This window comes from Peromyscus maniculatus, chromosome 1 (genome assembly GCF_049852395.1).
Source record: "Peromyscus maniculatus bairdii isolate BWxNUB_F1_BW_parent chromosome 1, HU_Pman_BW_mat_3.1, whole genome shotgun sequence".
NCBI classification, from domain to species: domain Eukaryota; kingdom Metazoa; phylum Chordata; class Mammalia; order Rodentia; family Cricetidae; genus Peromyscus; species Peromyscus maniculatus.
In genome coordinates this window covers 79,269,981-79,293,063 of record NC_134852.1, presented here as the reverse complement: position 1 = coordinate 79,293,063, position 23,083 = coordinate 79,269,981, and the positions used below count along the sequence as shown (strand labels likewise).

The following is a 23,083-nucleotide window of genomic DNA, read 5'->3' as shown; positions in this document are numbered from 1 at the left end:
AGGAGACCACCCTATGAAGTCAGAGCTGGGTTCTCCTCGTCCTAGGGATCTGACTAGCCACCACTGGTCTTCCGATCACAGTACTTTCAGGGAGCGGGGGCAGCGGGAGACGTGATTCAAACACTAGAACTGCCCTGATGTGTTTCTAAGGGAACTGATATCTTCCTCTCTCCATTCTTCTCTTTTGGGGGTGAGGGTGTGCTCTTTGTATGCTGATCTTTTATGGTCCCCCCCTCCCCCCGCTTTACTAAGTGCAACTCCCTGGTCTCAGCTGCTGATACAACTACCGGAGCGTTATGAGGAGCCCCAGAACAGATAACCTGATTCCACAGAGCGGCTGCCAGCGGCAGATGCATCCTATTGCGGCGGCGGCGGAGTCTTCCTTCCCGGTGGCCTGGGAGGCACAGGCAGCTCAGGACCCAGGCTGGCCAGGAGGGCCATCACTGGCTGTCACAGCTGCGTTCACCCATAGCTTCTGCATACAAGGCACTGCCTTAGGCCTGACTGTAGTGATCCCAGGAGTCCTCTCTCTCTACAGTTTTGCTTTCTGAAGTTTCAACCACTCAGTCACCCACCGTCCAAAACTATGAGCCTAGAAACCAACATCTGATCTGTTCACTGTTCTGAGTAGTGAGACGAAGCCCAGAGCTGTGCCAATCGGTCCTGCCTGGGATACAAATCATCGCTGTGTCCAGTGGATCCACCCTATAGTCGCTATTCTCCCATTTCTCAATTAGTACCCACCCTGGTTATCAGATCACAGTGTCTGTGCTAGAGTAAACGTTTTTATTTAACAATGGCCCCAAAGTGCAAGAGCAGTGGGCGGTGTTGGCAATTTTATTACAGTAATGCTATTACTGTTGCTAATATCCATTGTGTCCAACTTTTAAACTGAACGTTATCATACATACATAGTCTATGGAGGGTTGAACACATACATGGTTTTTACTCATCTGCTGGAGGTCACAGAACGTGTAGGGGAAACTACTGTGCACTTTTGGCTACATTATCCAGTGCCTTCATTAAGATTTGTAAAGACAAATTTGAGGTGGCCACATATGGGGTCAGTGACTCTAACCAAGGCCGAGTACCAGGCAGCCAAGCCACTAAAGGCTGTCTCTGCTGCCACCTCACATGGTTCCATGAAGGAAAACAAAGGGCAGGAAGAAGAGAGGACTGAGGACCGACCGACCGAGTGCTTGTTTGTGACTAAAGGCAGAGAGAAACAATAAGCAACTTCTGTGCAATAATGAAACAAAACAGAAGCCCAGCTTCCGGAAGAGGGCCTGGCATTCCTGCACAGCACCTCCCCACCCACCTGATCCCCTGGACCGGAAGGAAGATCTAGGAGGACACAGAGAGCCAGTGTTTGCCTCCTGCAGTGAATGAGAGGAGGAAAATGAAACGAAACAAAACAGCGGAGGAAGCCGGGTGGGGAAGACAGTGGTATGCTTGCATATGCACGAACACATAAACACACATGCACAAACACTCACACACAAATGTGCAAATGCAAACACATGTGCGCGCACCAACGTGTGTGTATGCACACAGCTATTATTACCCGAAGAAGAGCATAAATAGGCAGAGGCTGCAGCCTGGAGCAGATGGCTGCTACCTTCACTATGTGAGAGCCGCAGTTGTCACCAATAAAAATGTGTCTTCTTGTTATCTTTACTAAAAACTATACCCACTCTCTAACCACCTTAGGCTCTCAGGAAGGGAGGGAAAAAAGTCTCAAAGATAATATTTAATGTCAATGCCATACAAAACAAATCTGTTGGTATTTCTTAAATTCTTCCAAATACCAAGTTTGCAGGCAGAATAAATTCATGGGAGTTTGATAACAAAAGAAGTGGAGTCTACATACACCTATAAGGTCCCCAGAGGTGTCCGGACACAGACATTTGTACATCACTGACTGTTCTTTAAAGATATGGCTTATCTGGGCAGACAAGAAAATTTGAACAATCCAGATTAAATTAGCAAGAACCACTCCTAGACTATGCCCTGCTATTTATGATAATTGAATGTTTGCAACTCAGGAAAAGTGACAGAGAAAGACCACTTAAGATATGGCAGTAAATATACAGTCAGTCCAGCTTAATGCTCAAGATTTTAGATGGTCTCTGAATGCAGCTATTTTTAAAACAGCAGCAGCTGCTACCATTGACCAAGAACTCACTAAATGCGGGGCAGTCTGGTGGGTGCTTTCCAGTTACTCTCTGGTCATCCCTGTTTCGTGGGTAGAGACAAGCCCTGCCGTGCTACTCCAAGTCAAAGGGGGAACATTCTACTCTAGGACCGAGCTGAGAGAGCCAACTTACTAACCCTGAGTACCTGACCCATCCCACCCTGTGCTGAAAGAAAGCACATCTCTAAATGAAGGCTTCCAGCCCCACCACCAGCCAAACTTGACTTCTGAACCATGACACACTGGAGTTGAGCAATGCAATCCAGGATGAGATTAGCCACAGGCCCATATGCTCCATGTTACCCCCACTCCAGTCAAGAATGTCACACTGGCATACATAGGAGAAGAGCCAGAAACACAAATGCAACCAAAGAAAGGAGCTATTGGGAAGAAATCAGAGCCATTCTACAAGATGGCCAAGAGATATGTAGGGACTCAGGATGTTCTCCAAAAATCTGGAGTTGAGAAAAGACAATTTGTAGAGAGTCTGAATGCCTTTCAGTCCCTAAGATGACATCCCTAGTAACTAACTAACTACCTAACTAAGAAACTGACTTCTAAGGTGGGTCCAGAAGAGTGATATCTCAACTAGCAGATAATCAGCCCAAAGCAAAACCTCTCTGGAACTAGACAGGCTGCTCTAAGAACTGCAGTCTGCTGAGTGGTGTCCCTAAGACATGTGGACACAAAGAGCTTTAGCACCTCAGTCCCGGGAGCTAACCATCAGAAGGATAGAATGCGATCTCCACACCCGGCTATAAAAGGCATATAGCACTGAAGCCTAGGGCATGTGACCCCTTCTAAATAAAGATCACCCCCACAGTGGGAGCAGCTGACCAGAACAGAGGCATTCCCGGGGCATGGAGATGAGTTCTTCACACAATGTGAGAAGCCAGAGCCCACTTGTTCAACTCTGGGTCTGCCTCTCCACCAGGGTTGGTGGGCCTGTCTCAAGGTTTACATCATGATCTATTTTAGCAATCTGCAGGAGCTTGGTGGCAGACTCCACCACATTTCCAGACCTACTCTGGGTCTTCCCAGGTAGCTGAAGATTAAAAGTTAAAATAAAACTCTGCTAAACACATGGCTGGACTCAGAGCACAAAAACTCCAGGGGATTTACAAATGCTTGAACAAGCCTTCCACTTTCTCTCCAGGGGAACATGTACTAGCCGCCTGCAAAGAAGAAAGGGGGAAGGAAGCAATTCTCTACAGACTGATGCTGCCCTGGTGACCAGTGCTTGATAAACAAGAACTTAAGAACCGCAATCAGGGAAGAACAAGACAGCCAGACCCAGAATTGTCTGTTTTACACCGTCAGTCTTCATTGTGAGTCCTTGAACACATCCCTAGATGGTAACGTTTTCCTCTGTCAATAAAGGGAGCCACGGATCATCTTGAAGGCTCCAATATGCAAGGACAATGGTTTCTCATTTTTAGGACAGGAGGAAATGCAACACTCTGGAGGACCACTGCCTGAGTCCTCGTCTTTTTAACTGAAACAAGGCTGCCCCTCCAGCAAAGCTCGCTTCCCGTGCAGCCAGGCTCACACCTTCGTGGATTTTCCAGCAAAGGCCTGGCCTCTAAACATGCAATCGGGGTGCTGTGAGCCAATCACAAGCTGTTGACTCTGGCAGGCTAACAGGCACTTAGGCCAAGTTTAGCAGTAAGGTCTCAGGCTTTACTTTTGTTCTTTATTTGATTTATTTATTTATTTTTTTAGAGGAGGTGTCCACACATGAAATCAAATACCAGAAAGCCTCTGTGTCAAAGTATCACCTTATATCAATCCACTGAGAAGCCAGAAAACCACAGGTAGTCGGGAGGATCACCTCTGGCCCTCACAACACAAGGCCGGCCTTCAGTGAACGGCTGTACAACCTAACAAACAGCTTCTGGGGCTAGGATTCGATCTTTTAGACTTCTGCATCTCAGGCCTTGGATCATTCTGGAACGGTGAGAGAGAGAAGAGCTCCTCCCATCTACAGTAGATCCTCTCTGCCCATTAAGAGCTAGAGATGGTAGTAATGTCCCTCAGCAGCAGTGAAGGTGGCAGGGACAGAGGAACATCAGAACCCTATTTCATCATCTTACCGGTAATCTTCCAGTTTGCAGACTGCTCTCTGCTTGGGAAAAAGCAGGTCTTCCCAAAGCAGGCGCTGGGCTCACCCCTAGAGTACCAGCCATACATGGAAAGAAACAGCCAGAATTCACACAACGCTTCAGAAACCCACCTGCCAGGTGTGGGGAGACAGACCCCCCAGAGGGCTACCAAGTCCTGGGGTCTCCTTGCGGAAAAGGCAAGGCTGGAACTCAGCCAGGCCTGCAGGTGGAAGGCGGCAGACAAGTCAAGACCAAGATGACTGGAAAAGTGTGTCAAAGATGTCGCATGAAGGAAGGGGGGAAACAGCATCAATGCATGGCTCAGTAAAATAGGGGTGGGGGACCACCAAGGAGCTTCCTAAGGGCTACTACAGAAGTGCAAGTGGACGGCACATCTGCCCCAGTGAGAGGACAGTCACTGGTGCCCAGTGAAGTGGGAGGGCACAGAGCAGCAGGCTGGAGAAGAGCTATGGCACTCTAAGTGGTGAGCAGGGTGGAGGCTGGCAGAGGGAAGCAGTATTGGGGATGGTAAGGGCGTGGATGTCCAAACAGAAAAGGAAGCTTCTCAAAAGAGGCCCTCGTTGTAAGCATTTCTGAAATGATCATTAGCTAGGGGGACAACAGTGCCGTCCCCCACGGGTGGAGCAGAGAAAAAGCATGGAAGCGAGGAGACTTTCCATAGAACAGTCAGCTGCTGGGGTGGTCTTCGGATGAATGGATGCAGTTAAAAGCTCAAAAAGGAAGCTGGGTGATGGCATACGCCTTTAATCCTAGCACTTGGGAGGTGGAAACAGACGGATCTCTGAGTGTGAGGCTAGCCTGGTCTACAGAGCCAGTTTCAGTGGTTTGAAAGCAAATGCCCCCACAAAGGGAGTGGCACTATTAGGAGGTGTGGCGTTGTTGGAGGAAGTGTGTCACTGTGGAGGCGGGCTTTGAGGGCTCCTACGCTCAAGCTACTCCCAGTGTCACAGTCCACTTCCTGTTGTCTTCTCACCAAGATGTAGCCAGCACCATGTCTGCCTGCACACCGCATGGACTAAACCTCTGAAACTGTAAGCCACCACCTCAATTAAATGTTTTCTTTGTAAGAGTTGCCATGGTCATAGTGTCTCTTCACAGCAATAGAAAGCCTAAATAAGATTGCCAGGACCACACAGAGAAACTCAAAATTAAACAAAAACAAAAAAAGCTCAAAAAGAGGGCTGGACCTGAGATAGTATTTGCAAGTTAGATAAGGACAGGGGGATGCTAAAGGACCAGTAGATACAATGAAGAGGGAGAAGGGGTGGAGAGCCTGGCCACACCTTGATCTGAATGATGATGTCTTCCAAAACTCACATGTCAAAATCTAGTATCTGATCACATGGTGTTAAGAGGTGAGGTTTTGTGATTAGGTCATGAGGATGGAGCCCTCAGGGTTAGTGTCCTTGTGAAAGAGACACCAGAAAGTTGCCTTCCCCTTTCCACTTTTCGAAGGCATTCGAGGAACAGACGAGGTGAATCCAGAGAGCAGGCCCGCATCAAACAGCGAAACTGTGGGCACCTTTCCTTGGACCGCCAGCCTCCAGCACCGTGAGAAACAAATCCCTTTTTTGCAAGCCATCCAGCTTGTGAAATTTTGTCACAGCAGCCCAAACAGACTAAGTTCCATCGGAAACCACCAGCTACAAAAGCTTAGATGGAGAAAGGGCCGATAAAGCGGCAGCCACAGGGAAAGATGGAGAAGCAGAAGCAGAAGCCATTTCAAAATGAGGGAGGGAGAGAGAGAGGAAGGGAGGGAGGGACGGACAGACAGACGGACGGACGGACCAACCAATGATCAAACATGGAGACATTGCCAGTCTGCTTCCTTACTAAAGCAAAAAGGCCATACACATTTCCTTCAGGGCCCCTCACTATTCAGGAACAAGGCAAGCCTGCAAAAAATCATAAAGATTTTACAGAGAAGGCAACCAATAGAGTGGCCCCTCTTCAGTGGGCTTCCTCCACACCGCTGGCCAGCAGGCATGATCCAAGAAGGGCGAAGACATCAGGTAAAGGAAGCCTATCATCAAGGCATGCTCAAGTGCTTCCCCTCCACAGCATCAACTTCACTCGGTCTTTCCCTCCACATGCCGATATTCTCTCCTCTTCCGCCACCATCCAGCAGTAAACGGCTTCAGGGAATTCTTTGCGTCTTCGTTTCAAATGGCTCAAATGAACTCAAGGTAGGCATTCTGTGGTCTCAATGCCTTTGCCCTGGCTCCTTGAATGATGAGCGAGGGCTCTGGCCGGAGATGAGAAGGAAGAGGCAGTATGATTGAAGCGAGTTGTCTAGAGACAACGAAGGGAAAGAACTCAGCCTCAGAGGAAGCTGCTGAGGCTGCACTCTCCAGGAGAGAATGGCAGCCATTTGTACTGCAAACATTCTAGTGGAGACATCCAGAAGTAACGGGAGGCAGGTGAACTGATTTCAATAGCATACTTTACTTTTTCAAGTATATCCATCACAGCATATTGCATCATAGAATCAATTAAAAAAAATTTTTTTTAAATTCTGCATGGAATCTTTCAAGGATTTTTCCCATACTACACCCTGGAAATTTTACACCAACAGGGGGTCTTACTTGAGGCAGGCCGCACAGTTCGGGCTCACGTGGCTAGTGGCTACAACACCTGTGACAGCCCAGACTGTATAGGAATCGATGCAGAAGTAGAGAATTCGAACAGAGTAAAAAACAAACCTGCACGAACCTGTGACCATGGCTGAGTTTTCAGGACAAGGTAAGAAAACAGTATCCTTGAATGGACTCAGCGATTTCCAGCAAGTACGCCATTGTGAAATCACAAAACACGTCACCAGGACTGGTACAGCTGGCCAAGGAAAAGGCTACAGGGCACGGCCTTGGGAAGATCAGTTCCAGTTACCAGGCTCTCTGGCACCAGGGCTCAATTTCTAACCCTGGTTGCTTTTCATTGTCTTCTTTTTAACCTTCCATCAACTCTGCGAGGGAGGCAGGTTCCGTGACATTTTGAAGATGAAGAAACCACAGCCTATGCAATTTAAATGACTTGGTAATTTCTGGCTACGGACCTTAGACTCTGACCCACAATACAGGCCTTATCTCTGCCCTGAACTTCTTCAGAAACTGGCCAGTCAGAAACCACTGAAAAGCCGTGGTGAGACAAGGCCTTCTGTGAATCGCCGAGCAGGTGTTATCTAATGATGCTGTAAACAGCACTTCTCTTTAGTGCACAGCTTATAAGCTTCCGAAATGCTTGTCTAGACTGAGTTTGGTCACCATTAAAGGTAACATGACGTCTCTAGGAACAGGATTCACTACAGCTCAGAAGAGCTGGCCAGTCCAGTCACCCCGGACTCTCATTTCTCATTTAAGATAAAAATTTTCAAATGCCAAGGCTACTTTAAAAACAAAATTGGGGGGAGGGGCCTGGAAAAATGACTCAGCTTCTAAGAGCCCTGGCTCCTCTTTCAGAGAACCCAGGTTGAACTTCTAGCACCCACATGGCAGCTCACACTTGGTTGTAACTCTGGTCCCTCCAAGGATACCACAACCACACTCTTGTGGTGAACAGTCATACTTGCAGACAAAATAGATTTAAAAATAGATTTTTTTAAAAAATTAAATAAATAAAAACAAAAACTTGTTAAAATGGGCAAAGTAACTCATTCCTGTAATCCCAGGACTTGGGAGGTTGAGGCAGGAGAACCGCCATGAATTCAAGTGTAGCAGGTTCTAGGTCAGCCGCAACTACAGCCTGAGACCTATCTCAAACACAACCAAAAAGATTACTGTTTTTTTCAAACCATAGTTAAGACAAAGACAGGGAATTGTTTTAATCAACCAGGAAAATATCTTCCACTCAGCTCTTCAAGGTACTGGCCAGTGGGATCCTGGCCCCAACCAGTGTTTCTCATACACACACTCCCACATACACACAGCTCACCCCACAACCCCTCTCCAAAACACACACACACACACACACACACACACACACACACACACACACACACACGAGCGGGGGAGGGAGGGGGGAGAATCGAGGGAAAACTATAGAAAGCATAACAGTGTGTGACTTCCTACTTTGGCCTCAACTAAACAGATCTTAAAATCAGGTCTGTGTGAGGGCTGACCTTGCATTTGTTGATTATATTACACTTCACAGATTAGATGAGCTAAACAATTTGGGGGTTTTGTGGGTTTTCTTGGGGGGGGGGGAGGGCTCTTCATAACTAGTTAGGGTATATGGACTCTTTGGGTCAATCATTAAATAATAGTTGACATGCTGAGAGAAACCTTGCTGGCCACTATGTCTAAATATCATTGAATTATTGAATGCAATAAAGTAAATGCCACAGTCTAGCTAAAAACAAAAAACAAAAAACAAAAAAAAAAAAAACAAGAACTTGATTCTCATGGCATTTATCACATTAGGATAAGAGTTCAGGTATTCGACAAAGAAAATATGTATACTGTAGATAAACAAGCTTCAAGCATCACCACGTGACTCCTGAACTGCTAAATGTTTTTCAAGTTTTCTTCACTAAGTGGTTGCATAAGGCTTTCACAACAGGTATACAAGAAAAGAAATGAAAACCCAAGGGTTCAAAAACAAACCCTCTTACAGAGCTGTCTCAAGCAGAGACTGAATCCGGGACTCCTGGAAACTAGCACACAGGCCTCCTGCCTATCAAGTGTTCCATATTAAACCAGGTCTCCTAGGTATCAGTGTCCTGAGAGCCATAGGTCACTTTCACAGGACACGGGTGAGTGCAATGTTTCTCTTTTATGCAGCCATATTCCAAGTTCATTCATGAGAAGGAACTCTTGCTCTACAAAGATGATGATGATGATGATACTATATATCCATTTACACAAAGGACACAAGAATTGACCTGTAAGAAGCTCCCATTTGCCCAGAGTGGGGGACTTACAAAGCAGATCAAGTGTCTCTTTTCTCATCAGACAAGCTAAAGATTAGTAAACTTCTAGGCCCCCAATACAGTTAAAATCATTTCTAACCAGACTTGACAGCAGCCACAGTTGCCTGCACCCCCATCCTGTATTCTCCGAGGTTCCACCCACATAGGAAAGCTAGCCAAGACCAACCCCTCGACATCCTCAGGCAACACTTCCACAGGCAGTGTGGAAATGTGAGAGAACCTCCCCTGCCCTGACAAGACTGCGTGGGTGGGTGGGAGGGGGGGAGAAGGAGGAGGAGGGGGAGGAGAAGAGCAGGAAGCAGGTAACACAAGTCCCATGTTTCCGCACTTACTTTTCTGGCAGCGATTTGTGGTCCAGCAGCGGTAGTTGTACTCATTATTGATGGTGGTCTTCTCACACATGGGCTTCTCCTCCAAGGTTCCTGGACACAGGTCCCCACATTCCTTTGGGGGCTTGTTCCCCACAATGTAGTTATTGGACACTGCATCCAAGATGAGAGACCAGTCTATTGTGGAGAGGTAACAGAGGTCAGCGTTTTTCTCAATCCTGATGGCCCCCCGAGTAATGTTCCTCAGATTATAAAGCCCAATATCCTTGAGATTGGTCATCTCGAAGATGACCAGTGCGTAGTTGTAGAAGAGTTTCCAGCCACGGATGACCGTGAGGTTGGGGAAGAGGTCACCCAGGCTCTCGAGGCCAGCCACTCGAAACAGCAGCAAGTACTCGGTAATGACCGTGAGCTTGGGAAAGCGGTAGCTTCGGTAGTCCTCAGCCTTGGAGATGAGCAGGATGTGGAGGAAGCCCTCAATCACCGTGCAGTTTTCCAGGCGCTTCAGCTGCTGGTAGTCGTTGCGGATGTCGATGCCGGGCCCGCAAACTAAAGGGAGACAAGAGGGCAGGGCCGGATAATGTTAAACAGATCATTCTTAAAATGACTTTCCAGCCCCGCCCCCAAACAGGGAGTTTCCATAAAAGACGATTCGGTTTTTCGGTGCAGACTGAAGATAGGGGCTATAGACTGCATACCTGCATAGCTACCTGGTGACCATCACTCACGCACCTACACTGACCCACACACCATGCTACATGCTCACTGACTTGTGGGAGAAACCGGCTATATTCACCACCCAAACTAAAGCTTTCAGTCCAAAGTCACACAGGGTTGCATGCAAAAGTCCATGATAGAGCCTAGGCTAGCCCAGAGTTGCCAAGTCCCTACCCCTTCCATAGAGTGCAAATTAGCAGCATCTAGACAAAAGCTTGGCAGCCAAGGCCAAGAAATCACTGTTGTGTCCAGCCCAAGGGACACCAGACAATGACATCGACTCATGAACAGTTACTGTGACCTGGAGAGCAGACACCGTTTGATATGGGCAGAAGAAATAACTGAACCAAAGACCGTATGACTGGAAGAGGCATACACTTCCGACTTGTACCACAATGAGCCACGTTAATCAAGTACGATTTTCCTACAGAAGTTAGGCAATAGCAAATCTGTAAAAAAATCATTAATGATCTCAACAGTCACAGATAAACAGCATTCATCTACCTATGCCAATTGTCCTTTCTCTGCAAATAATGACATAAAATCAGACAAGAATGTAACATTTGTAAATAGATTTATTTCACTTAACCAACAGTAATTTTAATTGAGTCAGTCTTTCTACAGCATCATTTCTTAAAGAGAAAAACTGGGTGCCTGTGGGGTGGCTCAGCAGGGAAAGGGAGGGACTTGATGAGCAACCCTGAGTTCGATCCCTGGGACCCGTTGTGGGAGAGAACCAACCCCAGCAAGGTGTCCTGAAGGGCACACGCACATGTGCACAGGCACACTCATTTTTATTTAAAAAGGGGAAACTAGTTTTCAATCATTAATCAGTACAAGTCCTTTTTCCCCTTTTAACTGATTTCCTATTGTTGACATCTCTAGTTTTTCACATTATCCAAGTGTGGTATCCAAGGTATCCAAGTATCCAAGGATCCAGGTATCCAAGAGTACTTTCTTAGGACACACCTAAAAGTAGAGGAACTAGCTCAGGCATTTGTAGGTTACAACAGCTTTTTGGTAAAATAACCTCAATGTTAGAACTTTTTATTTTTTCTTTATTTTATTGGGGGTGGGTGAGTGAGACAGGGTTTCTAAGTGTAACAACAGCCTTGGCTATCCTGGAACTCGCTTTGTACACCAGGTTGGCCTTGAACTCACTCTGTAGACCAGGCTGGCCTCGAACTCACAGAGATCCACCTGCCTCTGCCTCCCAAGTGCTGGTATTAAAGGCGTGCGCCACCACCACCTGGCCCTTTCCTTTATTTTTAACTCGTTTGTGTGTGTACACGCGTATGAGCACAGGTGCCCCACAGAGGCCAGAAGAGGGTGTCAGATCCTTCAGAGATGAAGTTAAGAGTGTTGAAAATCACTTGATGTGGAAGCCATTTTTAATCACTGAGCCATCTTTCTAAAGTCTAGAAGTCTGGGCCCTAAACCTTTTATTTTAAAAAATTTGAAATGCACACAGAAAAACAGCCTTGGTTAATATACTTCCTTAGTATTTAATAATCCTAACCACTACTAAAGCTTTTCAGACATTAGAAAGTTTTCTGGCCCATGTAATTCATTAATTTGATTCCATGAGCGATAAAGAGAAGCTCATAGCAAAAACCTGGAGCTAAAACCCATGGTGAACAACTGTCAATCAAGACTGGGCAAGATGAGTGGGATGCATAGGGAAAGCCTATTCTAATTTCCAACAGGACAAAGGAGAGGTAGCATCAAAGATAGGGTTTTGAACAACCTGTGATCTTACAGAAGCCAGAGATAGGCAGAATGACAGGAGGTCATGGAGTCAATGAAGGGCCAAAGGAAATGAGTCTGAGAGAATCCTGGTCTTAATTTTACAGGAGTGCTGCTATATCAAACCTGTGCTTGGTCGCATTCTAAAACTACTAGGTATCAGGTCATCTGTTATTGTTTCCAACAGATGATAGAAAGACAGTCAGGACTAAGCGAAGAAGCACAGAGACACAACTGAAGTGTCTTTCACATGCCATCGATATGCAGACTCTATGAAGGACCTGCTGCTGCTACCTTCTGCCAGCTGGCCTCTTCGAGCAGTGAAGACCACTGGGAAGAGAAGCCACATGCCACAGAGAGCTGGGACTGGAAGCTCCTTTCCACGGAAGAGCCATTTCCTTATTTATAACCCCCAACCCCATTTATAGAACAAAGGAAACTACCCACTTCTTCCAGAAGAGAAGACAAGCCCAAGCCACAAAATACAAGGCAGAACTCAGCAACCAGCCATTGTGGACTCTGACCAACACTGTTGGTCTTTGGGTGTTCTGTGACAGAAACAGAAACAGAAGATGATCTAGCTAGACTGTGAATGAGAGCACAGTGTTCAAAAGGCACAAGCCACCAACAGGAAATCGAATGTAGCATGCCTGCCTGTCAAAGAACCCATGCACGGACGGGAAAAACACTCCACAGATTGAGAAGCAGGCACGCCCTCTGCTCACAGCTGAGCGCGGGCAATCAGGAAACACCCCTGCTCCTTTCAAAGCCAACAGATACTTGGCAGATCCAAAAAGACCCCAACACTTGCTTTCGGAATGTAGTGTCGATTTCAAAATGGAAGATCCCAGGTGGCCTACAAAGAATGGTAAATGTTTATGGGAATGGAGGCAGCCAGGAATAGGAGAAAGGACGGTGCTGGGAGGGGTCGAGGGTGGTCCCCAGCTGCAGTGTCCAACCAGGGAACAAGGACAGCAGAAGCCAAGCAGATGGAGGCCACCAGTCAGGAGTGTGGCACCGGGCCACAACTCACTTCCACAAAGACACCATCTTAAAGTCTTCAGGTGAGACGAGTCCCTCTTTCCAAAACCCGCTGGGTAGTCTCTAAAAGTCAATTGGCAGAATTTATATTCTCAGAACTCAAGGGAATGGCATCAACAGTCTACACATATTTGGAACATAAATCCCAAGAACTTCTAATAAGAGAAAGGCTAATGGAAAATATCTGAATGAGAGAAACCTCCCAAGGCTGGGTACCTGAATGTCTGGAAGAGTTACACAAAAGATGAGCTTCCATTGTTTAGCATCTGTCCTGTGCAAGACACCATGGGGTCCTGGAACGTGACGAAGAGCATAACTGGGACTTGAACCCTAGAATATCCTTTGCAATGTCCTTTATGGGCTCACACCCTCAAGTGAACAGCCTCCACCTCTAAGCCTCACTTTCTTCACCTGTCAAACCGGCTGTTGCTACTACAGTGCCAACAGTCAGGTGACTGCTTTCTGTTACTGTCGTCGTCGTCGGAGGTCCGCTGAGGGCCGTGTCACTGGCTAAGCGTTATCAAAAGCATGCCTCAGGCCAGGCGGCGGTGGTGGCTCACACCTTTAATCCCAGCACTTAGGAGGCAGAGGCAGGTGGATCTCTGTGAGTTCGAGGCCAGCCTGGTCTACAGAGGGAGATCCAGGAAAGGCTCAAAGCTACACAGAGAAACCCTGTCTCAAAAAAACCATAAAAAAAAAAAAAAATTAAAAAAAAAAAAAAAAAAGCATGCCTCTATTCTCAGACCCCAACCTAAATACTGCTAACAGGAAGGATGCTAGCAAAACTACTGCCTAACCTACCAACAATCCCCACTCAAGAATACTATTATTCAGGGCCGGGCGGTGGTAGCAAATGCCTTTAATCCCAGCACTTGGGAGGCAGAGACAGGTGGATCTCTGTGAGTTCGAGGCCAGCCTGGGCTACAGAGTGAGTTCCAGGAAAGGCGCAAAGCTACACAGAGAAACCCTGTCTCGAAAAACCAAAAAAAAAAAAAAGAAAAGAAAAAGAAAGAAAGAAAGAAAGAAAGAAAGAAAGAAAGAAAGAAAGAAAGAAAGAAAGAAAGAAAGAAAGAAAGAAAGAAAGAAAAAGAATACTATTCAGTTATCTACTTAACAAAAATGGTTTCAATTTTGATCAACTTTCCTTCAGAAAGATGGGAGAGTCGTAGTTTATGGCTGAGAATTAAAGACAGGTCTACAGGTAGATGATGGAGTAAGACATACCGGGCAACCAACCACCTCCAGTTCTTAAGTGAGATCCAACACAGCCAAGCCTCTGCACTGTGGAAGAAGCCCAGTCTGGCTCAGCCTCCGAGACTGTGAAAAAAGAGCCTCGCAGCTCTCTTGCTCTCAGAGGAGGGAATCCCTGAAGATAGTCTCCAGATAGGCAAGGTTTTGCTCCAGTTCTGTTTCTGGGACCCAAAATTATGCCTAACAAATATAAAGGGCAGGGCACCCAGGCAGAGACTGGAGGCATCTTGAGGGAACCCCAGGGGTACAGCAAGTACAACAGAGAGAGAAAGGACGAAAGCAGGACAGAGACCAGAACCAGACTGAGGCGTGCACTCAGGGGGCCTGCTGCACTCTGCATGGAGGACGGCATTCAAACTCCCCAGCATGCAGCAGAACCATGCCACATCTCGGACGCTTGCTAAATCACAAAGTGGCCCCCAGATCTGTACATCTGAGAAATGCCAGGCGCCGATTTTGATGTTTCAGCTACCATTCTGTGAGAGGCAGTGAGACTCAGGAAAACACCCCTTAATTCTCTCTCTCTCATCATTACCCTTCCTCTGTACCCACTAAGATCTGCAGTGTGACCCAGGGAAAAGCCTCCATGCCTCTCTCTCTCTCTCTCTCTCTCTCTCTCTCTCTCTCTCTCTCTCTCTCTCTCTGTGTGTGTGTGTGTGTGTGTGTGTTTGTGTGTGTGTCTGACACTTGTGCACACAAGCACACACGCCTGCCTGTGCATACAGAAGGTAGAGGACTTGTCTTCTCGCGTTCTTCACATTCCTGCCAACAGATAGGTTCTCAATGAGCCGGAAGCTTGCCCTTTTGGCCCGGTGAGCTACCAGGGAGATCCTGGAACCCACCTGCCTCCACATCCTCCTCATTCCCACACGCTGAGGTTATAGGTACACGCAGCCATGCCTAGCTTTTTACCTGGGTGCTTGGGGTTCAAACACAGGCAAGTCCCCATGCTTGCGTGGCAAGTGTTTCTACCCACTGAGCCATTTCCTCGGCCCCTGCCCCGCTATTTCTTGACTTTACCTAAGCTGGGGAGAAAAGCAATCCATACAGACAACATGAGACACACTAAGGCCAAGAAAAAAAAAAATGGGGTGGAAAAGTGAATACCAAGTCCCCCCACAGCAGCTGATTCTGCTGTCCTTTGGCGTCTGAGAACACAAGCCCAGGGCTCTGGGAAGAGGGGGAGGTAGACATTGGGCCTTGACCCGCAGTAAACTGCACCTAACTAGAAAACCAGATTCGGGGGTTGGGGGGGATGTTATGGTAACAAACATAGTGATACTCCAGAGTTTGTCAGAGTAGAATTTTCTGTGTTAAGTGTAAACAGACACAATTCATGTTAAGCCTTTTATCTTCGTGTGTCAACGAGGACGTGTTTACACTGTGTATGTACATTTCTATTTCATACAGACAGACAGGCGGGCCACCTGATACATTCAATCAGTGAGAGCGATGATGGGAATGTTAAGGGATTTCCATTACATGGGTGACTCTGAGAACAGAAATTAAAAAACAGTGTAATCTGGATGTGCAAACTGTTCTTTGCCGCCCTACAGAAGAGCCATCTCACCATAGAAACAATCTAAAAATCTATGCGCCGAAAACACAGTTCTGAAGGCTGAGAGCATGAAAACCAAGGAATTCAGAGAGATGGATGAGATGCTTTTATCCACCATGCCAATTAAGAAATGGAAAAGCGACAGGGAATTAGTTCCATGGTGAGGAGACACACGAGTGTCCCCTCCATGGAAGGTATCTGCAGCCACACAGGTATGTACAGAAAAGTTGGGTTTGCTTCAGCAGAAGGACCAATGTTTTCAGAGATCTTCCTAAAAACAACTTGATTTGCTCTGACAGGTATTCTGCACGCCTTTCTGGTCTTAAAATATCCCAAAGTCCAATATTCAAGGTGTCTGTGTTTTAAAATAACACCCTTGAGAAAGGTTCTAAACCCTTTTCATTATTTCCGCTCCCTGTGGTTGCTATTTTTTAGGCAACATACAGGGTCTAGTAGGTAATACCACGCCCCCCCACACACACCGACCCACCACTGCGCTCTGCCCCACTGGGAGGCCTTCCCAGGACTGAGCTCGGCAGCTCACACACCTTCAGCCTCACCTTGTCCTCCCAACAGCTAGAAGCTGGCACGGAGAGGCACTCTGGGAACCCCCAAGCCAGGACAAGCCCCCAGTGGGTATGGACTGGCCCACAGGGAAAGGCCTCTCCTTCCCTTCTGAGGGGTGCAGCTTTCCCCTCAGAAGCAGGCAAGCATTCTAAGTCAAGTCCCCTCTCCCCCCCCCCCCCCGGACAGACACACACACACACACACACACACACACACACACACACACACACACACACAAACCCCACACCCGTCCTCCTGCGTGCCGGCTCTGCCTGTCAGACCTGTTACATCTTTCTGCTTACAGGCCATGTGCTTATTTCCGGAGTGTTTTTCTTCACCCTACAAGGTTCCAGTTCCCTTAGGTGACCTGAGCTCATGTTAATGAACCAGTTATCAAAATCTAGCCAATCATCAGCGTGGAAACCCCACTCACTCGCATGTTCCTCCAACCCTATGATGTTGATTCTCCACGGTGGTGTCAAATTAGGAACCTTGGGCTAGGGGGATGTAATTCAGGAGGACAGCCCTTGCCTGGCACACACGAAGACCTTGATTTCATCCCCATGTGTGGCCAAAAAAAAAAAAAAAAAAAAAAAAGTTAAAATATAAATGTGTAAATATACAGACAATTTTTTTTGTGTTCATAAACATGTCTGCCTGCCCCTGAAGCACAGAGGCTTCTGATTTGGGGGTTTTGTGGGAATGATGCTGAGTCCTCACCGGCCATCCAGGACTGGGTCACTGTCACTCTAGACCTCAGTTTCCTTGTGGTTCAGATGCAGGTTTGGAACTAAATTTATTAACTCTTCTAATACATATGCAAACAATGCTTATTACAAGCTACGTGCTTCCCAGGTGCTAGGGATCAGCAGTGACAAAAACTTGGAACTTCACGGGGTAGCCCATCTTGACAGCACTGAAAGCCACTAATTCTGTCAGTGACCCAGAGAAGTTCTCTGTACATGCTGTAGTCACAGCACGGAGTCCATGCTGTGGACTTGACACACACTCAGATCAAGATAAGGGCCCTCTAGGTAAACAGATAAATTGTAAGGCATGATAAAATGTGAGTCTGAGACAACAGAGGTGGAACAGTCAAGCAGGTACTGAAATCTTCACCAAACCAGAACTCAGAGAGAGAGAAGTCCCTGCAAGTAGGCAGCTGATGTCAAGACTATGGGGGACCAGAGAAGCAGAGAGGGTGTGTGTGTGTGTGTGTATGTGTGTGTGTGTGTGTGTGTGTGTGTGTCAGAGACAAATAGAGACAAAGAACATACAAGAAGAGGCAGGCAAGACCAGCAAAGAGTTCACCCAGAAGATACTCAAGTCAGGGGGACGCTTCCCTGGTAAGAGCCTCAACACCTACAAAGCATTGAAAAGGGACAGCCACTGTGGAAACTGTAGGGGAGCACACACCCATGTTTGTGACAGTATTAATCACAGCAGTCAAACTATGGAAACAACTAGTGATGGCCAAAGGATGAACAGATAAAAACAAAATCTAGATGCTCAATAGAACATTACTTGGCCTTAAAAGAGAATGAGAGTCTAATGTATGGCAAGTATGAATGAACCTTGAGGACACTGTGCTAAAGAAAATATGCCAATCAAAACAGGGTTCTATCATTCTACTTTATGAAGTACATAGAATAGACAAATCAAAGGCACAGAAAGTAGAAAAGCAGTTACCAGGGACAGAAGGGATGAAGGAGTGGAGCGATCGCGTGTAATGGGTATAGGGTATAGTTTTGCAAGATGAAAAGAATTCTAGAGATGTGGTTAACATAAATTATACAAATGTAAACTATGAAAACGGCTCACATGGTCTATTTTCTATGTAATTTGTCTTATTTTTTTAAAGGGAAGAAGGAAACAGTATCCCATTTTACCCTACTCATAATGTAGCCACACAAATGTCACAGCACAGCTGAAGGCAGACCTGGAACCATACCCACTACCACCAATCTAAGAGAGTCCAGCAGGATAGGAGGCAGGTTTGGCCACAAGGTCTACCACGGTGCACATACACAGGCACAGAGGTCCAGCAAGAGTCCTGCATTCACTCACTCGCCAAGGAGATGAGCTCTGAACGCACAGCTCACAAAGAGGTGGACACACCGAGGTAGCTGGGTGCCGGCATGCACCTCTCTGGATTGGGCAGAAATCAAGATGCCATATGCAACCCACCATTTTTGCAAACCAAACTGTGACAGCGTCTCACTACCTGTTGTGACTGAAGGACACCGACTAACTTTAAGCTTTTGTGGGTTGTCTTCCTCAACACAGGTATTTCTGAATGTCAATAGAGCTCTTGCCTGGTGAAGGACCATGGAAAAGGTGGGGATCGTATGGCTCCAACCTGCCCACTCCCACCATCCTTTGCTTCCCCCTCTGTCACTACCGTCACCTCGTCATGTGACAGCCTTTGTATCTCCTGTCATTTCTGCACATACTACTCTACTCTACTCTAATACCTCCAGACTCCCTACTACGAGTAATATATGTTTTCTTTATTCTCCAAGTATCTAGAGGATAATGTGAACCTCTCATTTCTACAGAGGCAAGCTGTACTTCTCACTAAGACCAAATACCCTCAGAATCTAGGATTTCTTTATGAGACAGAGGAGTCCCCACTTACCAAGCCAAACAACCCACCAGCTCTGCTCCCAGCACCTACCAGGGGGAAAATGTCTGAAACTAACGTCCACCTAGGTCTTGGTTCTCAGCATCATCTCAATACCTTGCACATGAGCCTAAAACATGGCAGTGACATTTCCATATGCATCCGAAAATCATCATCAACCAAATGCAAAACTGGAAGAAGTGAAGTCAGGGGCCATGGACCACAAGCCGGCATTCACACCACAGGAACGTGGGACTCTGACCTGTGTCTTTCCCTTCCCTGGCAAAGTGGCTGCTTCCAAGATCACATGCTTTGTCTACAGAGCTACAGAAAACAATCTCATCACACCCCTGTTGACAGAATGAGGAAATAGGAACTACATCAAACAGCTGAGTAACAGTGCAAGGTGCTGAAGAACGAACGAATGAACAGGATGAAGGGCCAAGGTGCTCTTTCTGGGTCATATCTATTTCAGCGTTCCTATTGGTCCCTTCATCGATGATACTGATAAAAACTGTTCCTCTGATTCAAGGACGACAAGTTTCCAGGGGAGATGGCAAACGCACTGGATCAGAGAGTCAAGAGCTAAAAAGATCAACAGATTGGAATTGCAACAGAGAGGAAATAATGTTATTTGGACACTTGGGTGCAAAAAAAGAAATGCACAAATGTAGGAGGTGTGAAAAAGACTTGGGCAACTTAATTAGATATAATTTCTGTATGTGATGATGGGGTGCTGTGCCTGCACTCCCCCAAAATTCAAGACAATCTTCGGCTACACCTAAGTGGTCCTTAACAGAGTAAGAAATGGGAAGAAGGGACCCCAAATTCTGGGCTTGTTTCTGCCTCCACACTTTTGACAGGGAAGCCAATGGACAAAAATGTCTAAGTGACAGGCAGGCAGGCAGGCAGAGGCAGAGAGTTCCAGAAAGCCACCACAGGGAGCAGCTACAGAAACTAAGCATGCCAGGACCCTAGGGAAAGACTGTTTGGGTCCCACGTGACCTGCTGGGGAAAGCAGACCAGGAGTTTCAGCAAACACACACACAAGGATTTGTTGTAGATCACACTAAACTCCCTAAGAAGATAACAAGCATTTCTGTGATGCAGCCCATTTCTGCGATTTCATAAGCCTGATGTTATTGCCACTGAAACTCCTGGGCTCTTATTTGCCTTGGTTTTAAGATTTATTTATTTTTATTTTACATGTATGTCTGAGTGACTGTGTGTGTGCGCATGCGCGCGCGTGCGCGCACATCACATATCTGCCTGTTGGCCAGAGGCCAGAAGAGGGAGTCGGATCCTCTGGAACTGTAGTGACAGGTGGTTTTTGAGCTGCCTGCTGTGTGTGCTGGGGACCAAACCTGGGTCCTCTACAGAAACAGTAAGTGCTCTTAACCACTGTACTATCTATCTCTTCAGCCCATAACTGTCTCGTTGTGCATCAAAGGAAACTAAAGGTAAACAAGGACCACGTGGCCTGTTTGGGATCACACTGGTATTGGGGAGCAAGGGAAGATAGAGCGAGGGCTTAAATCTAGATTCGTGTATGCAATTTTATGGCACAGCATTCTGTTTGGAGATCTCTCTCAAGACTAAAAATGATGCTCCTGTCAGGTACAGAGCACTGAGGAAGGACTCTCACACTGTGTAAGAACTTCCCTACAGTGACTGGTAGACACCTCTGTCAGCATCTCCTCCATGGTCCCTCAAGAAAGACACCAAGGGAAGCTGGAGAAGGCTTCTATTTCACAGCCCATATGTGAAAGGATAAAGTCCAGCTTTTCGGGGTAAATTCCTATTGTTCCAGACCCAACGCCCCTCAAAAGCACGTTTCCACAAATCAAGGGTGTAACTGCAGAAGCCATAACGCATGGGAAGGATAAAGACAGAAGGCACGGTACAACGGAACCTAACCACAAAAATGCTGCAGGCATCCTCAGAGGACAGAGGCCTATCTCACCAACTTCCAGCACAGGATTCCAGCTTCATCAGGCAGCTGCCACTCACTCCCCATTTCTATCAAATCACATTCCTTTCTTTATCTCAACTCCCAAGCAGACAGCTGCTTCCACACAGCACTCAGATACCATTCAAACGTTCCCTCTGCAGGGGTGAGGGGTGGGGAGTTTGGCGGGCTGGCCTCCTTGATTTCAACACACACCCTTCATTCACCTGCTAGCATTCGGATGACATGAAGAGCCCCTAACAGTAAGAGCTACCATCAGGGGTGCCAGCAAGATGGCTCAGTGGGTGAAGGCTTGCCACACAAGCCTGGCAACCCGGTTTCAATCGCTGGGAACCCTATAAAGTTGGAAGGAGAGAAATAACTACATAGTCATCCTCTGACGGCCGCATGTGCACCATGGTCCTCAGGCCCGTACACCCCCACACACATCCACACACACATCCTCCACCCCCTCCACCCCACACTGAGAGAATCAAAATGAAAATAATTTTGCAAGATTTTTTTTTAAGTTACCACTAGAGATTAGATGGTTCACTAGATAAAACACTTGCTATGCAAGCAAGAGGCCCCGAGGTCGCACTGCCAACTCTAAAGTTAATAATAATAATAATAATAATAATAATAATAATAATAATGACAAAATTACAGGCAGGCCTGACCGCTGCCTGTAATCCCCACACCAGGGGAAGAGCTGCAGCAGGTTAGCTAACTAGCCTAGTTGCAAATGATGAGCTCTGGTCCCACAAGAGGCTTCACTTCAGTAAATAAAGTCAAGAACAATCAAGGAAGGTGCTTGATAGAACTTTGGGACCCTACACACACACACACACACACACACACACACACACACACACACACACACACATGCAGGAGTGCACCCACAGGTATGTGAACCCACATGACGGTGCTCACACACACACCCCACGCATACACACGTACAAAAAGAAATTGCCACCCAAAAGGCTACATGTTTAATGGAAATTAACAAGTTTCTTATTACTGGGTGTGTGCTGTGGACATGCATGTTCACCGCGTATGTGCCTGCTGCCTCCTGCAGCAGCCAGCAGAGGGCATCAGAGGAACGACAGCGGCAGGTGGATGTGAGCTGCCCAGCGTGGCTTCCGGGAACCAAACCCAGGTCCTCTGCAAGAGCAACCAGGGCTTGCTCTTCACACAGCCATCTCCCCAGTCCCGGCGCTGTTTTCTTTAGTTCTAGTCACTGTCTTCACAGGTTCTGGCTGGACGAAGGTAACTCGCCAGTAGGCGGAGATTTCTAATGATCTCAAGCGACCTTTTCCTTCAAAGCCCAGCCTCCTCAGTGAGGTGGGAGGCCAGTACCAGCTCCTTCAACAGCCTGAGGTGCCGAGATAAGGAAGAACACTAGGCCGGTCACACCCTATTCCTGATCCAGAAAGACAGCAGGTGTCCCCAAAGGCACAAAGCAAAACAAATGAGGACCTAAAAGTTTCATACAAGCTGGTTTTGATTGAAGAGAGGGGCAGGCATCTCAACTGGGTAGGTTCCTGTGAGAGACTGGAGGCCAGCACAGAGTAAATGGTACTGACTGGTCTGAGGCTCCAGCTAAGGCTTCTAACAAATGTCCAGTTTTGCTTCCTGATCACACCCTAGCATGGACAAGGTGTGAATGTGCTTAAAAGTTGGAGGTGGGGTACACCACACTGTCAAGAACAATTATACAAAAAAAAAAAAAAAAAAATCAAAAGCCGGAGACGTAAAGAGACGCAGCTTAAGTGCTGAGAGATAAGCAAATGCATTCTCGGTAGTAGATACCCGGGACCGTAACTAAGATGAGCACTGCTGAGAACCCAAGTTCGGTTCTCTCACCAATGCTCCCACTTTCTCTTCTACCCATCACGAAGGGACAGCCTGGAAGAACTCTGGCAGCAGAAGAGCATAGAAAATGAAGGTCATTCTTCGGTTGAGAAAGCCCCGAAGGAAGGCTCTGTGTTTGGTGTGCTCAGGAAGCAGAGGCCTTGGAGACCCCTAAGCCTGTGGGTATGGCTCTTGTAGTATGCAGTAA

At 47.0% G+C, this 23,083-nt stretch overlaps 1 protein-coding gene across 1 annotated transcript in view; it reads right to left on the bottom strand.

Annotated features, from left to right (window-relative positions):
- The window catches only part of Igf1r (insulin like growth factor 1 receptor), a 300,024-nt gene that overhangs the window by 238,778 nt on the left and 38,163 nt on the right, over nucleotides 1-23,083 (bottom strand). Inside the window, exon 2 of the mRNA XM_006984420.4 lies at nucleotides 9,574-10,119. Coding sequence (XP_006984482.2) covers nucleotides 9,574-10,119 — 546 coding nt within the window. The remainder of the gene's footprint in view (nucleotides 1-9,573; nucleotides 10,120-23,083) is intronic.